This window comes from Mobula hypostoma, chromosome 7 (genome assembly GCF_963921235.1).
Source record: "Mobula hypostoma chromosome 7, sMobHyp1.1, whole genome shotgun sequence".
In the NCBI taxonomy this organism is placed as follows: domain Eukaryota; kingdom Metazoa; phylum Chordata; class Chondrichthyes; order Myliobatiformes; family Myliobatidae; genus Mobula; species Mobula hypostoma.
Window position 1 is genome coordinate 172,599,948 of NC_086103.1, and position 17,296 is coordinate 172,617,243.

The 17,296-nt window shown below is 43.1% G+C and overlaps 1 protein-coding gene across 1 annotated transcript in view; it reads left to right on the forward strand.

Moving 5' to 3' along the window:
- The first annotated feature begins 2,446 nt into the window (after positions 1–2,446).
- Positions 2,447–17,296, forward strand: part of asmt (acetylserotonin O-methyltransferase) — a 37,872-nt gene continuing 23,022 nt past the window's right edge. The window contains exons 1-3 of the mRNA XM_063052962.1: positions 2,447–2,521; positions 7,985–8,159; positions 13,807–13,936. Coding sequence (XP_062909032.1) covers positions 2,447–2,521; positions 7,985–8,159; positions 13,807–13,936 — 380 coding nt within the window. The remainder of the gene's footprint in view (positions 2,522–7,984; positions 8,160–13,806; positions 13,937–17,296) is intronic.

Below are 17,296 nucleotides of genomic sequence, written 5' to 3' on the forward strand. Positions count from 1 at the left end.
AGAAACAAATTAAGTAGATAAGTTACAGTAAGTACATATGTATATTAAATAGATTAAAAAGTGCAAAACAGAAATAATATAAAAGGTGAGGTAGTATTTATGGATATCGAACTTGCAGCTCTTCCCGTGGAGGGTCAGACACCCTGAGCCAATAGACTGGTCCTGGACTTATTTTTCATCTGGCATAGTTTGCATTTTGTAGTTTGATTGTTTGTGGGTTTTGTATTGCTATATTTACGCTCTATTCTTGGTTGGTGCGGCTGTAACGAAACCCAATTTCCGTCGGGATCAATAAAGTATATCTATCTATCTATTGGATGACAGAGGGGAAGAAGCTGATCCTGAATTGTTCAGTGTGTGCCTTCGGACTCCTGTACCTGCTTCCTAATGGTAACAATGAGAAGAGGGCATTCCCTGGGTGACGGGAGTCCTTGATAATGGACGTCGCCTTTCTGAAGTACGGCTCCTTGAAGATATCTTGGATACTACGGAGATGGAGCTGACTAATTTTACAACTTTCTGTAGCTTCTTTAGGTCCTGTGCAGTAGCCTCCGCATACCAGACAGTGATGCAGCCTACCAGAATGTTCTCCGTGGTACATCTATAGAAACTGGCGTGTTTTAGGAGATAGACTCCTGATTTAACCCTAACCTAATTACAGGACAATTTACAATGACCGATTAACCCACCCGATAGGCCTTTGGACTAGGGGAAGAAACTGGAGGAGCCGGAGGAAACCCACTCATTCCACGGAGAGGATGTACATGTACAGAGATCCTTTCAGATCGGCGCCGGGATTGAACTCCAAACTCCGGAATGCAACCGGCTGTAATGGTGTTGGGCAAACAGCTACGCCACTGTGGCGTGTTATATTACTGTGCAACGTCTTTAAAAAAGTGACGTAAGAGTATGTTAGAAGCTAAGTTAGAGTATCAAATAGCCCAGAAAATTGAGCGACAGCAGATACTGGAATCTGGAGCAAAAAAAAATACAAATAGCTGGAGGAACTTAGCAAGTCAGGCAGCATTTGTGGAGCGAAATGGCTGTTCTACATTTTGGGTCAAGACCCGTCATCTGGACTGAAAGATAGTGGGGATAGAGGCAGTATAAATGGGTGACTCCACCTTTCTTTCCTGTCAGAATCCATTTGCAGTCCTTTGTTGCCTCTACCCATCACCTCCCAGCAACAGTCACTATTCCCACTCTGCCTCCTCCAGCTGCTCATCACCCCTCCTCCCCGGAACCTACTAGATCTTACCCTGCTGCTTCTCCTCTGCTCTTTATTCTTTCAGTCCAGATGAATGGTCTCAACCGTCCATTTCTCTCTACAGATGCTGCCTGTCCTATTCAGTTCCTTCAGCATTTTGCGCTTCAGTCCATAAAATCTGCTTTGTGCCACCAGAACCCTATACAACCGGATTAATGGAGTTTTACTGTATTCCACATACAGGAACAGTATGTGGGCACAGCAGATGGTCCATAGTTTTGTTTTCGAAAATAATTGTGCAGTCAGTACCTGGTAAAGTGGGGAGCCAATGTATGTTCATATTCTTCTGCTGCTGTATCCCATCCACTTCAAGGTTTGATGTGTTGTGTGGTCAGACTTGCTCTGCTGCACACCTACTGTTTGAAAACATGTTTATTTGAGTTCCTCTTGCCTTCCTGTCAGCTTGAACTAGTCTGTCCATTCTCCTCAGACCTCTCTCATTAACAAGGCGTTTTCACCCACAGAACCGCAGCTCACTGGATTTTTTTTTTTGTTTGTTTGTTCTGTTTTCCACACCATTCTCTGTAAATTCTAGAGACTGTTGTGTGTGAAAATCGCAGGAGATGAACAGTTTCACAGATACTCAAATCATCCTCTCTGTCCCATGGTCAAAGTCACTTAGATCACATTTCTTCCCCATTCTGATGTTTGGTTTGAACAACTGAACTTCTTGACCACGTCTGCATGCTTTTATGCATTGAGTTGCCGCCAGATGATTGGCTGATTGCATACTTGCATTAATAGAAGGGCTACTGAGTATATCGACTCCAATGTCAAATATTACCACACAATTATTTTAACAAATTAAAGAGTGAGTTAAGTTTCTGTGAGGAGTCTTAATGATGCTTCAAGACTTTAAAAAAACCTCACACCAGCACAGGTTGTAAAGGCCATAAAAGGAATTACATAAAGTGTAGGTTCTTATCTTAAATCCCAAACAGCATTACAATCAAAGGGATTGTCAAAGTCGATCACATGTTCCAATCTCCTTAAGTGATTAGAAAGTACCAGGTACTTTCAGCAACCTCAGCAACCAATGAGTCATTGTAGCAGATGAGCAGATCCCTTATATTCTGGCTGTGTGACCGGGGAATTTGCAAATGATATTGAGCTACTGATTACCCAACAGAACCCATGAAGTGGGTTGCTGCACATTAAGAAAGCTAACAAGTTTTTATTATGGAATACTCCAAGCAGGAACTTGAGTATCCACAGAAGCTGCTGGATTATATGGATGGATTTCTTATATCCAAGGTAAGCAAGAATTTCACAAAGCTAAGGAAGTGAAATCACGTCATTGATAACTTTTCAGTTGAAATGTATTTACTTGTCCATTGGATTTAGCCCTCATCACGTCATAGACACAAGATATTCTGTTGATGCTGGAAATATTGAGCGGCACACACAAAATGCTGGAGGAACTCAGCAGGTCAGGCAGCATCCATGGAGGGGAATAAACAGTTGGTGTTTCGGGCTAGGAACTTCTTCAGGACTGGAAAGGAGTTGGGGTGGGGGGGGCGCAGAAACTCAAAGCAGAAGTGGGTGGAGGGGAAGGAGTAGAAGATGGCAGGTGATAGGTGATACCAGGTGAGGGGGAAAGTAGGTGGGTGGGGGTGGGGGGTGCAGTAAGAAGCTGTGAGGGGAGGGAATAGGTGCTAAAAGTAAAGGGCTAAAGAAGAAAAACCTGATAGTAGCAGAGAGTGGACCTTGGGACAAAGGCGAGGAGGAGGAGCACCAGAGGGAGCTCATGGGCCATTAAAGAGAAGAGGTAAGAGGGGAACCAGAATGGGGAATGGAAAAGGTGAGAAAGGGGAGGGGAGAAATTACTGGAATTTAGAGAAATTGATGTTCCCATTATCAGGTTGGAGGCTACCCTGACAGATTATGAGGCATTGCCGTTGTCGACAGGGAGAAAGTGCTTGACAAAGCTGTGCAGCAATCTATGTAGGGTCTCAGCGATGTATCTGGAGCACTAGATGCCGTGGACAACCCTGACAGACTTGCAGGTAAAGTACAGCCTCACCTGCAATGACTGTTTGGGGCCCTGGATGGTGGTGAGGGGGCAGGTGTAGCACTTAACTACAGCAATGCATCCATATCTGTTGTCAGATGATGATAGCTGAGTTAGCTACTGATAAGGAGTGCAAGTTAGCCACTCGGTCCTTCAATCCTGCTCCATCATTACTGGTCCTCATAGACCATAACACCATATGACATAGGAGCAGAACTAGGCCATTCGGCCCATTGAGTCTGCTCCACCATTCCATCATGGCTGATCCTGGATCCTACTCAACTCCATACACCTACCTTCCCGTCATATCCTTTCAACTTCCGCTTTAAATATACCCACAATATTGGCCTCCACCACATTCTGTGGCAGAGCATTCCACAGATTCACTCCACTCTGGCTAAAAATATTCCTTCTTACACATGGAATATTGTGTTCTAAAAGATCGCCTCTCAGCTGGAAACATCTCCACATCCACCTTCTCTAGTCCTTTACACATTCAATAGGTCTCAATGAGACCTCCCCTCTCCACCCCACATTGTTCAAAATTCCAGTGAGTACAGGCCCAAAGCTGCCAAAGACTCCTCAAGCGTTAACTCCTTCATTCCCAGAATCATCCTCTTGAACCTCCTCTGGACAATATTCTTTGAGATATGGAGCCTAAAATTCTTGATAATATTCGAAGTGCAGCCTGACTAGTGTCTGATAAAGCCTCAGCATTATCTCCTTGCTTTTACATTTTATTCTCCTTGAAATAAATGCCAACATTGCATTTTCCTTCTTTACCACAGACTCACCCTGTAAATTAACCTTCTGAGAGTCTTACACGAGGACTCCCAGGCCCCTCTGCACCTCTGATATTTGAACCTTCTCCCCATTTAGATAATAGTCTGCATTATCATACATTTCCCAACACTCTATTCCATCTGCCACTTTTGCCCATTCGTGCAATTTGTTTAAGTCCTGCTGCAATTGCATTGCTTGCTAAACACTACCTACCCTTCCACCTATTCTTCATATCACCCACAAACTTTGCCGCAAAGCCATCAATTCTGTTATCTAAATCATTGACAAACAATGTGAAAAGTAGCAGTCCCAATACTGACCCCTGAGGAACACCACTTGTCACTGGCAACCAACCAGAAAGGGCTCCTTTAATTTCCACTCGCTCTTCTGAGCCAGTTCCCCGTGGCCCTTAATATCATGATCTATAAAAAAAAAGTTGTAATTCCTCTTTTGATACTTCTCGTGATCTTACCTCTGAAATCTTCTAGGACAAAGAATTCAAAGTGCTCATTACACTCTGTGAGAAACTTTGTTTCAAAAATTTCCAAGGGACCTTTTACACCAACCTGACATAGGCAAAGGAAAGTCTCAATCTCATATTTCCAAAGAAACTCTAAGCATATCGCATTGGACACCACTAAACAAGCAAAGACTGGTATTCCAGGGTATAGAGTCATACAGTAAAAATACCGTCCCTTCAGGCCACCATAAGAAAGGCATATGGTCAGGGAATTTAGTTCAAGACCCATGAGGTAATATTGCAGATCTATTAAATTCTGGTTAAACCACACCTGGAGTATTAGATTTAGATTATGAGGACACGCAGTCCCCTTTTATTGTTATTTAGTAATGCATGCATTAAGAAATGATACAATGTTTTTCCAGAAAGATATCACAGAAACATGACAAACCGACTTAAAAACTAACAAGAACCACATAATTATAACATATAGTTCCAACAGTGCAAACAATATGGTAATTTGATAAGAACAGACCATGGCACGGTAATAGTCTCAAAGACTCTCGAAAGTCCCATCATCTCACGCAGACGGTAAACCCCCAGTGTCGCCAACTTGCTGATGCGGCATACTGGAAGCATCTGACTCCGAGTCAGTCTGAAAACTCCAAGCCTCCGACCACCTCTCCGACACCAAGTACCATCTCTGCTGAGTGTTTCGACCCCGGTCCCGGCTACAGGCAATAGGCAAAGCCGAGGATTTAGGGCCTTCCCCTCCGGAGATTCTCGATCGCACAGTAGCAATGGCAGCGAAGCAGGCATTTCAGAAGTTTCTCCAGATGTTTCTCTGTGCTTCTCACGGCTGTCCCCATCAAATCCGGATTGTGCACAGCCCCCTAGTTACATATAATCGATAGTCATTCGGAACGGCCATGCGTGCTGCGTCGCACCGCCATCTTCTCCCTCTGAATATTATGTTCAGGTCTGGTCATATTATAGGAAGGATGCAGGGTGATTGCAGAGGAGATTTACCAGAATGCCACCTGGATTACAGAGTATGTCTTGTGAGGATAGGTTGAGTGAGTTAAGGCTTTTTTCTTTGGAAAGGAGGATGAGAGGTGACCTGGAAGTGTATAAGAGGATAAGGCATAGATATACAGTGGATAGTCAGAGACTTTTCCCAGGGTGGAAAAAGCTAAAATGAGGGGGCATAACTTTAAGGTGTATGGGGGGGGGGGGCGGGGTGGATGTTAGAGGTAATTTGTCTACACAGAGTGATAGATGCATGAAACGCCCTGCCAGGGATGGTGGCAAGTCTTAGATTGGCATGCGGATGAAAGAAAAATGGAGGTCTATGTGGGAGGAAGGTATAGATTGATCTTGGAGTGGGTTAATGAATCAGGACATCATAGGCCAAAAGGCCAGTATTATGCCCTAAGTTCTAAGTCCATGCAGGCCAATAAATCTCATCTATACTAACTTCATTTACCAACACTGTCTGTAGTCTCCTGTGCCTTGGTGATTCATGTGATCAACTTGATTTTCCTTAAATATAACATCAAAGTCATGTTTATATACACAAGTACATTAATACACAGGTGCAATGAAAAAAATTATGTGCAGCAGCATCATATGTACAGTGCATAGCAGATAAGCAGCATTTGCAGAAAAACCCACAAATTATATATAATCTTTGCAAGAAGAACACAAAACATGTGCTGTGTAGTGCAAAGTGATCAAAGTAGGCGTAGTGTTACTATGCTGAGGTAGTGATGCAGGTTGGATCAAGAGTGAATGGTTGAAGAGAAATAACTGTCCTTGAATCTAGCCATGAAGGACTTCAATCCTGCCCAGTGGCAGCTGTAAGAAGATGGCATGACCCAGATGGAGAAGATCTTTGATGAGAAGGTTTGTATTCTTGAGTTAGCACTGCTTGTAGGTACTTTCAGTGCTGGGCAGGGATATGCCCTTAATGTACTGGGCTGAGTTCACTACTCTCTACAACTATTACTATCCTGTGCATTTGAATTACTGTACCCATCTGTGATATTTATCAGTTGCACTGCATACACAGGGCCCTCAGTATTGTCAAGGACCCCTCCCACCTGTCTCACAACCACAAGCAAGTTTCTACAGATCTATTATGGAGAACATTCTGACTGTTTGCATCATCATCTGGTATGGAGCAGCCACTCCCCAGGATTGGAGAATCTGTAGAAAGTTCAGCTCCATCGTGGGCACCAGGCTTCCCAGTATCGGGGACATCTTCAAAAGGAGATTCCTCACAAAGGCTGCATCCATCACGCAGGACATACCCTCTTCTCATTGTCACCATCAAGGAGGTGGTACACACTCAATGTTTTAGGAACAGATTCTTCCCCTTCACCATCAAATGTTAGAATGGACAATGTAGTACCTCACTTTTTTCCTTCTTGCTCTTTTTTGCACTACTGATCTAATTTATATACAATTCTTATTTTAATTTATTGCTTTTATTTTTATATATTATGATTATGAAGACAGTCCCTTTTTTATTGTAGTAATTTATTTAGTAATGCATGCATTAAGAAATGATAAAAATGTTTTTCCAGAATGATATCACGAAAACACATGACATACTGACTTAAAAACTAACAAAAACCACATTATTATAACATAGTTACAACAGTACAAAGCAATACCGTAATTTGATAAGAACAGACCATGGCACAGTAAAAGTCAGAGTCTCTCAAAGTCCCATCATCTCACGCAGACAGTAAAGCCCCAGTTCCACCAACTTGCCGATGCACCATCCTGGAAGCATCTGACTACAGTCCGATTTAGAGTCCATCCGAAAAACTCTGAACCTCCGACCACCTATTCAACACCGAGCACCAAGCACCATCTCAGCCGAGCGTTTCGACCCCGGCCCCGGCAATAGGCAATATGCAAAGCCGAGGATTTGGGGCCTACCTCTCCGGAGATCCTCGATCGCACAGTAGCAGCGGCAGCAAAGCAGGCATATTGCGCTGTACTGCCGCTAAGTAACAAATCTAACTTCATACTGTATATTAAACCTGATTCTGATTACTTTGACCCTCTACCATCAGGCAGGAGGCACTATCGCATTAGACGAGGACTGTTAGGATGGGAAGAAGCTCCTTCCCCCAATACATTAGACTTCTGAACTTTCTGCCAGTGTTACACAGTTTACCTTTTAACTTGTGTCATAATTGCACATTAAGCTAGATGTCAGTCTTATGGCATGTATTTTATTATTTATTTATTTGTGCTAATATTACTTTATGAATTGTGTACAAGTTATATGTGCTGTGTAGTGCACCTTGGTCTGGGGAAACATTATTTCATTTTTTGGTATGGATGTATACAGTTGACTGATAATAAACTTGAATGGACCCTGAAGTAACCCGTCAAATATGGAATGTACAATTATACAAAGCAATTCATAGCATGGTTCTGGTTGTAGACAATGTTTGCTGCCTGCGAATTGGGAGTATTTGACCTTCTGCAGGAAGACGCTGTCCCACTCTCTTCTAGTGCCATTGCCGAACGTCTTAACACCAGTGCTGATGGCATGGAAAGACTACTCTCTGCATGTGTCGGACTCCAGTTGCTGGATGTCAAGGAGCATCAAGGTGAAGGTACTCAAATTAGAACGTTTCTTGGCTATCGATGTATTTGGTGTGTGAGTGCAGTAGGAAATTGGGGCTAGCACCCTGTGATGTTTCATTTGGATTGTCAAGGCTCAGCATGTGTGTTTTCAATTCCGTTCTTACTTGCATTATTTTAAATATGTTGACTCACCCTCTTACATCTGCCACTGCTAACTTAATGTATATTCTTTCTAAGTTAATGCATTAACTTCATTGTTAAAAAAACACAACAATATCTACAAGTACACTCAGTGACCACTTTATTAGGTAGCACCTGTACTTAATAACATTGTCACTGAATGCATGTTTGTGGTTTTCTGCTTCCACCTCAAGGTTTGATGTGTTGTGCATTCAGAAATGCTCTTCTGCACACCACTGTTGTAACATGTGGATATTTGGGTTACTGTTTCCTTTCTGTGAGCTTGAACCCAATTTAGCCATTCTCTCTCTTCTGACTTCTCACTTCTCTCACTGTGGGTACTTTTACCCAGACAACTACCCCTCACTGGATGTGTTTTTTTTTTGTTTCTCGCACCATTCTCTGTAAACTCTAGAGACTATTGTGCTTGAAAATCCCAGATGATCTGCAGTTTCTGAGATACTCAAACCACCCCCATCTGGCACCAACAATCATTCCACGGTCAAATACCCTTAGCTTACATTTCCTCCCCATTCTAATGTTTGGTCTGTACAACAACTGGACCTCTTGACCATGTATGCATGTTTTTATGCATTGAGTTGCTGCCACATGATTGGCTGATTAAATATTTGCATTAATGAGCAGGTATACAGATGTAGCTAATACTGTGGCCATTGGGTTATGGGTTGACAGGGGAGATAAATCTCTACCAAAGGAGGGGCAAGGCATTCCTTCCCTCTGCAAGCCTGCAGGTCACCCTTGGGCGAGGTGTAGCACCTGCTCACCCCACCCTCTCAGTCAGGGTCACATGAAGCCATAGGAGCAGCTGGTGGATGGTCACATGAGTAGCTGGTGCTTATCATAAGACCTGGTTATGTGACCACTGACGCCAGGCAGACAATCTCTGTTTAAATTGATAATGGGTGGGGTGTCCTGTCTTGTAAAGACACCACCCAGAAGACAATGGCAAACTACTTCCATAGAAGAAATTGCCAAGAACAATCATGGTCATGGAAAGACTATGGGTGAATGGGGATGATTACAGAGATATTTTAAAATTTTGATTTCTAGTATGGTTCATAGGTTTCTGACACTTCTAGTTCAATTAAGTACATAGTAATTAGAGCATTTCATCACAATCCTTCAGTCCAGGATGTTGTGCTGACTCCTTAACTCTAAGATCAATCTAATTTTTCCCCTCCATTTTCTGACACTACATTGCACAACCAGCCTCAGTAATAAGCACAAAGCATTAGGCTTTCACAAAAAATGTTATATTTTTACTGTGGATCACTTTTACTTAAAAATCAGAAACTTAGAAATGACACTGAAAACCATCCAAATTGTTGGTTAAAAAAAATTATTTGTCTGTTTTGTAAACCTTCTGCTACCTCACACTTTATAGATTCGGAGAGTTATACAACATGGAATCAGCCTTCGGCCTGACTTTCCTATGCTGACCAAGTTGCCTTCCTGAGCTAATCACATTTGCCAATGTTTGACCCATATCTCCCTAAGCCAGGGGTTCCTAGCCTGGGTCCACAGACCCCTTGGTTAATGGTAAGGGTCCATGGCAAACAAAAAGTTGGGAACCCCTGGTATAAACCTTTCTTATCCATGTTACCTGTCCAAATGTCTTTTAGCATTGTGATTTACCACTTCCACCGGAAGCTCAGTCCATATACCCACTACAGTTTGTCTGAACAATATGCCTCTCAGGTCCCCTTAAATCTTGCCCCTCACATAAACCTATCCTTCTAACTTTTGTCATTCCTATCCTGTGTGTGGGAGGGGAACTGCTGTGACCATTCACCTTATCTATTCCTCTCTTGATTTTATAAACATCAATAAGATCATGCCTCAGCCTCCTTCGCTCAAGCAGAACTGTCCCAGCTTAACCTGTCTCTCAGTCTCCTGTCATAACTCAAGCCCTCTAGTTCCAGCAACATCCTTGTAAATCTTTTTTGGGCCCTCTCTGGCTGGGAGCTTAAGGACAGGCAGGTAGGCAGAGGGGTTGAGTGGCTCTATTGGTAAAAGTTGAAATCAAGCCATTGGAAAGAGGTAACGTAGGGTTGGAAGGTGTTGAATAGTTGTGGGTAACACTAAAGACCTACAAGCGTAAATATACCATAATTGGAGATAGGTACAGACACTCAAACAGTAGTAAGGATATGATCTACAGATTACAACAGGAGATGGAAGATACATACCAAAAGAGCAATGTTACAATATGCAGGTAGATTGAGAATTTAGGTTGGTGCTGGATCCCAGGAGGGGGAATTTCTAGAATGCTTACAAGATGGCTTTTTAGAGCAGTTCATTGGTGAGCCCACAAAGGGATCAACTATTCTGAGTTGGATGTTGTGCAAGAAACCGGAATTGATTGGAGAGCTTAAGGTGAAGGAGCAATTAGGGGGAGTGTGATCATAATATAATCAAATTCACCCTGAAATTTGAGAATGAGAAGCTAAAGTAGGATGTATGAGTATTACAGTAAAGTAACAGGAATTACAGAGGCACGAGAGAAGAACTGGCCAAAATTAATTGGAAAAGAACACTGGCAGGGATGACAGCCGAGCAGCAGTAGCCAGGGTTTCTGGAAGCAATTCAGAAGGCACAGGATATATACATCCTAAAGAGAAAGAAGCATTCTAAAGGTAAGATGACACAACTATGGCTAACAAGAGAAGTCACAACTATGGCTAACAAGAGAAGTCAAAGCCAACATAAAAGCCAAATAGAAGGCATACAATAGAGCAAAACTTAGAGGGAAGTTAAAGGATTGGTAAGCTTTTAAAAACCAACAGAAGGCTACCAAAAAGTCATTAAGTGTTACATAACCGGCAACAATGAATATCAATGGAGACAGGTTATATATAAATAACCAAACATTTATTAAACACAGATAAACAATAAGGTAAAGAAAAAGGGAAAACTTTAACTGGAAGTTAACAGATATGCAGCCGTTCACCAACTTGCCACTCGGCTCTGTTTCTTAAAGTGTTAAATGCGAAAACAGTTCTTAAAGCGATACAGTCAGATATAGTTCCTAAAGTGATAACTTTGAAAGTCCAACAGATTTACATGTTCAATTGGGAAAGACTTCTCTGAAGAAGGATTTCTTCACAGACGCAGTTTTACTGCTGGTTCTGTCCACAGGATTCACGATGCCAAAAATAAACAGTTTAAATTGACTGACCTTAAATTCCTTTAGAGAGAGAGAGAGCACCTTTTTGCATGAACTCCTTGCTCTTTCTGGCAAGAGTTATCTCGATGCAGGTTGCTACTCCAACGAAGACTCAATGAGGTCGATCCTTTATTAAACTGCCAAATGATGCCGACTTCTCTCCATCCTTTGATACTGTTGGAATTGAGTAAATTGGCACATCCAGCCACAAATTTCCAGTCCAAATAATAAGGTATTTTGCAACAGAACTCACAACCGTTTTAAAAATGAAACTGCGTCACCAAAAACAAATACGCAACGGAAACGGAGATACAGCACGTTCTACATGGAAATCTACAAACTCAAAAACCAACTGCGTCACCTGGGTCGACCCTTATATAGTCACGGGGCACATGTCATCACGTGACCTCACATCGGCGGGAAAATCACATCAGGTGACCTCCAAAAGACCATTACATCATTCTCACAAAAAAACAGATCTCCTTGAGCATGTAACAAAGGAAAAGATGGAATATAAAAGTAAGCTAGCCAATAATATTAAAGTTTAAGATACATAAAGTGTAAAAGAGAGGCAAGAGTGGATATCAGATTGATAAAAAATGATGCTGGTGAGGTATTAATGGGGGGGACAAGGAAATGGTGGACAAACTAAATGTATGTTGCATCAGTCTTCACTGTGGAAGACGTTAGCAGTATGTTGGACATTCAAGAGTGTTAGGTGACAAGTGTGTAAAGTTGCTATTACTAGGGAGAAGGTTCTTGGGAAACTGAAAGGTCTGAAGGTAGGCAAGTCACCTGGATCAGATGGTGTACATCAAGATTCTGAAAGAGGTGGATGAAGAGATTTTGGAAGCATTAGTAATGATCTTTCAAGAATCACTAGATTCTGGAGTGGTCCAGAAGACTGGAAAACTGCAAATATCACTCCACTTTTCAAGGGAGAGACAGAAGAAAGGGAATTATAAACAGGAATTCTGCAGATGCTGGAAATTCAAGCAACACACATAAAGTTGCTGGTGAACGCAGCAGGCCTGGCCTGCTGCGTTCACCAGCAAAAGGGAATTATAGGCCAGTTAGTCTGACCTCAGTGGTCGGGAAGATGTTGGAGTCGATGTTAATGATGTAGCTTTGGGGTACTTGGAGACACGTGATAAAAATCAGCCATAGTCAGCATGGTTTCCTCAAGGGAAAATCTTGCCCGACAAATCTGTTGAAATTCTTTGAAGAAACAGTGGTCTAATTCGACTTCTATATCTGATGGTCTTAATCATGTCATGTGCAGACCAAAACTGCATACAATAGTCCAGGTGTGTTCTTACCAATACCGTATACAACCATAACATGGTGTCTCAACTCTTGTAGTTAGTTCCCCATATGATGAAAGCAAGCAAGCCAGATGCCTTCTTCTCCACTTTGTCTACCTGTATTACCAGTTTCAGGAAACCTTTTCCTTTACTCCTCATCTCTGTTCTGTAACACCCCAAGGCCCATTTATTTCCTTTGTAAATTCTGCCCTAGTTTAACTTCCCACAGTGCTTCAGTTTGCACTTGTTTCAGTTAAATTCCCTTTGCCATTCCTTTGCCTGTTTTCCCAGTTGATCTAGATCCTATTGTAACCATGGACAACTGTCCACCACACCACTACATCTCTATAAATCTGCAGTTCTCAACTTCTATAATGCCAAGGACCCATACCACAATGCAAGGTGTCCATCGACCCTAGGTTGCAAACAGCTGCTCTAAATCAAATTATGCCAACTACAATATTCAGTGGCCATTATTAGGTACAGGACTGGTGTGGCCTTCTGTTGCATTAGCCCATCAACATCAAAGTCTGATGTGTTGTACATTCTGAAATGCTCTTCTCTGCACCACTGTTGTAATGTGTGGTTATTTGAATTGCAGCTTGAGCTAGTCTGGCCATTCTCCTCTGACCTCTCTCATTAGCAAGATGTTTTTGTCCACAGAACTGCCACTCACTGTATTTTTTTTTTTGGGCTTTTAGCACCATTCTCTGTAAGCTCAAGAGACTGTTGTACATGAAAATCCCAGGAGATCAGCAGTTTCTGAGATACTCAAACCACCCCATCTGGCAGCAACAATTATTTCACAGTCAAAGTCACTTAGATCACATTTCATCCCCATTCTGATGTTTGGTCTGAACAACTGAACCTCTTGACCATGTCTATGTGCTTTTATGCATTGAGTTGCTGCCAGATGATTGGCTGATTAGATATTTGCAGATATACAAGTGAACCTAATAATATGGTCACAGGGTGCATAAGCATATTTTTTTCTTCAATGTACAGCCTTGTACAGTAATACAGATTTGTCCAGAATCTACCTGACGAAGACGAGTCCCAAGACACTACATTATTCAATGGCATACTATTCACAAACCATTTACCATTGTTTTTCCTACATTACTGATGCAATAAGGTAAGAAAGTCTTAGGAAATTTACATTTTCTGAGAATGTTTCTACTACATTTGAGTTCATATATCCAGATGCATTAAAACAAGGTGGACTACAAATGATTGTTGAAGATGCAGGAGCTGCTAGTCATAGTCAGGCCTACCAACATTTGAGCAAGGATGTAATGCTGAGGCTTAAGACATTGGACAAACAGTACTTGGAGTTTTGTGAGTAGCTTTGGGTCCTTTATCTAAGAAATGAAAAAAGACTACAAGACATAGGAGCAGAATTAGGCCATTTGGCCCATCAAGTCTTCACTGCCATTCAATCATGACTGATCCTATTTTCCCCTCCTCTGCCCCACTATCTGGCATTCTCTCCATAACCTTTGATTGCATGGCCAATCAGTTCCAGAGCCATCAAACATTCCTCATATGATAACCCTTTCATTCCCAGAACCATCCTTGTGAACCTCCTCTAGACCATCTCCAAGGCCAATGCATCTTTTCATAGATAAGGAGCCCAAAACTGTTCACAATATTCAAGGTGAGGCCTCACCAGTGCCTTATAAAGCCTCAGCATCACATTCCTGCTCTTATATTCTAGATCTCTTGAAATGAATATTAACATTGCATTTGCCTTTCTCACCACTAACTCAATCTGCCAGGTGTTCTGCACAAGATCTCCCAAGTCCCTTTGCATCTCAAATTTTTGGATTTTCTCCACATTTAGAAAATAGTCTGCACATTTATTTCTTCTACCAAAGTGTATGACCATGAATTTTCCAAATTCATATTTCATTTGCCACTTTCTTGCCCATTCTCTAATCTGTCTACATCCTCCTGCAGCCTTCCAGTTCCCTCAACACCATCTGTCCCTCCACCAATCTTCATATCATCTGTAAAGTTGGCAACAAAGCCATCTATCCCATCATCTAAATCATTTATATACAGCATAAAAAAGGAAGTGGTCCCCCCACAGGGCAACAGCAAAACAGCCTGGCTTACCCCACAGAGGCAAGGACAAGAAGAAACAAACACCAAAGAACAACAGACAGTTCCATCTCTGCTCCAAGGTAGCTCTTCAGCCAGTACCTCAGTTGGCTACAGAAACAGCCAGATCCATACCAAGCTCAGAGTGGCTGGCAGCCTCTCAGCTGGCCCAGGAAACAGCCAAATCCATAATGTAAAGACCACTCCAACAAGTGGCAACAAGGCTCCATGAAGCAGTGGAATTCCAACCAGGCCTAGAGATCAAACAGTTTCACTAGCCTTCCATCAGCAGGTTGCTCAAAGGGGGACTGACAAGACAACCCAGCAGCCCCCACTCAACCCCAAGGCTACTTATATTGCAAGCCCAAAGATGGGAATCAGGTACCTATGATTAACTTAAACGAGGGACAGCTGGAAGACCCGGAGTCCTGAGTCCACAGACCGGACCGTGGACCGGAATGCTGACTTCACGGACCGGATCATGACAGTCTCGTTCATGTCCACAGTGATAGGGGACTCAATAGTCAGAGGAAGAGTCCTCTATCACTACCGCTCCCCTTTTCTCCCTCTTTCCTTCTGCACCACGGACCCATGTTCAGTGCCAGTAACCTGGTCTCTCTGGCACTCTCCTGGGCGGTCATCCCCCACAACAGCATCCAAAACGGTATACTTATTATTGAGAGGAATGGCCACAGGGATACTCTTGCACTAACTGCCTATTCACTGTCCCATTCCTTCTCCTGACAGTCATCCACCTACCTGCCTCCTGCAACTTAGGGGTGTCTACTTCCCTGAAACTCCAATCGATGATCTCCTCACTCTCCCGTACAAGTGGAAGGTCATCCAGCTGCTGCTCCAAATCCCAACACGGTCTTCAAGGAGCTGCAGCTGGACGACCTTCACAGAGATGTAGTTCCAACATCTAGCATGAAGAACACACAATGGCCATTGGAACTACACCAAATAGCCCTGACACAGGAAGGAGAAAGGGAAACGTAACAGAAAGTTACCTGGACAACCTACCCAGAGACAACGTCTCCTCCGAGCCGAAGCCTCCTTTGAGTCAAATCCTGACACTCCCACTCCCAGCACTGGCCCACTCCCAACAATGGCCGCTCTGCTTGTCCATCCTGTTCTTTTATGGGCTGTTCTGTCTCTGCGCTGCTCCAACCGCCTGAATGACACCAAATGCCCAAGGAGCTCTCTTTTTTAATGAACGCCGCCGACCTGCGAGAACCCTCCTCGCTGTGTGTTGCTCCTGACACTGGGACGTCAGAATCAGCCATGATGGAATGGTGGAGCCGATGGGCCCAATAGCCTAACTTTGCTCCTATGTCTAATGGTCTTATCTTTGTGCTAGTAAGCCAAGACACTTGTCAATGAGGACAGGGTTACTGCTGTCACATTCTAACATCTCCTTGTAGCTGGCCTAGAGGTAGGCCTGCCTCATCTCTACTACAGTGATGTGGGCTTTACACTGATTTCCAGTGCAGGGTTTGTACGTTAAATGCAGAATTGCTCCAAATTCCACCCAGTCCCCCATCCACCACATCCCAAAGATGTGCTTGTTGGCAGGTCAATTGGCTGCTGGGTATTAAGGGAAAGAGGAAGGTAGGAAATGGGTATGTAAGAAACATACAGGGGAATACGGTAGGTGTGGGGGTCAGAAATGTACGGATTCAGATTCATTTATTTATCACATGTACAGTGAAATATGGTGATTACATTAAAAACCACCACAACCTAAAAACGTGCTGGGAGCAGCACATCCGGCGGCATCATAACATGCCCACATTGTTCAGCAAATCACCACAAGCAACACAGCAACATAACACAAGAACAACAGAAAAACAAGCCCCCTTTCCAACCCACCCACTCACACACACAGAGCCTCCAACATCAGGACCTCCGACCTTCAATCCTTGTTGAGATTGCTCTGAGGGGTGACATAGATTGAATGGAACTAATGCCATAAGGAAATGGAAATTGTTTTGTCAGATGGCGAGAAATCCAGGTTCGGAAGTGAAGCTTTGCCTCACTTGGGAGGTCTGTTTGGGGCCCTGAGTGGAGGTGAATGGGCAGGAGTAGCACTTCTGTTACTTACAGGGACAAGTGCTGGGAAGAAGATTAGTGGGGAGGGATGAATTTATAAGAGAGTCACAGAGGGAGCGATCCCTGTGGAAAGAAAGTGGAGGGGTAGGTTGGCGATTGGTGATGTGATTGGTGGCAGGATCCCTTTGGAGATGGCAGTAGTTGTGGAGAGTGATGTGTTGGATGTGGAGGCTAATTGGGTGGTAGGCGAGGACAAGAGGAACTTTTTCATTGTTAAGGTGGTGTGAAGGGTGAGCACCAATGCCCAAGAAATGGAGGAGATGCAAGTGAGGGCAGCATA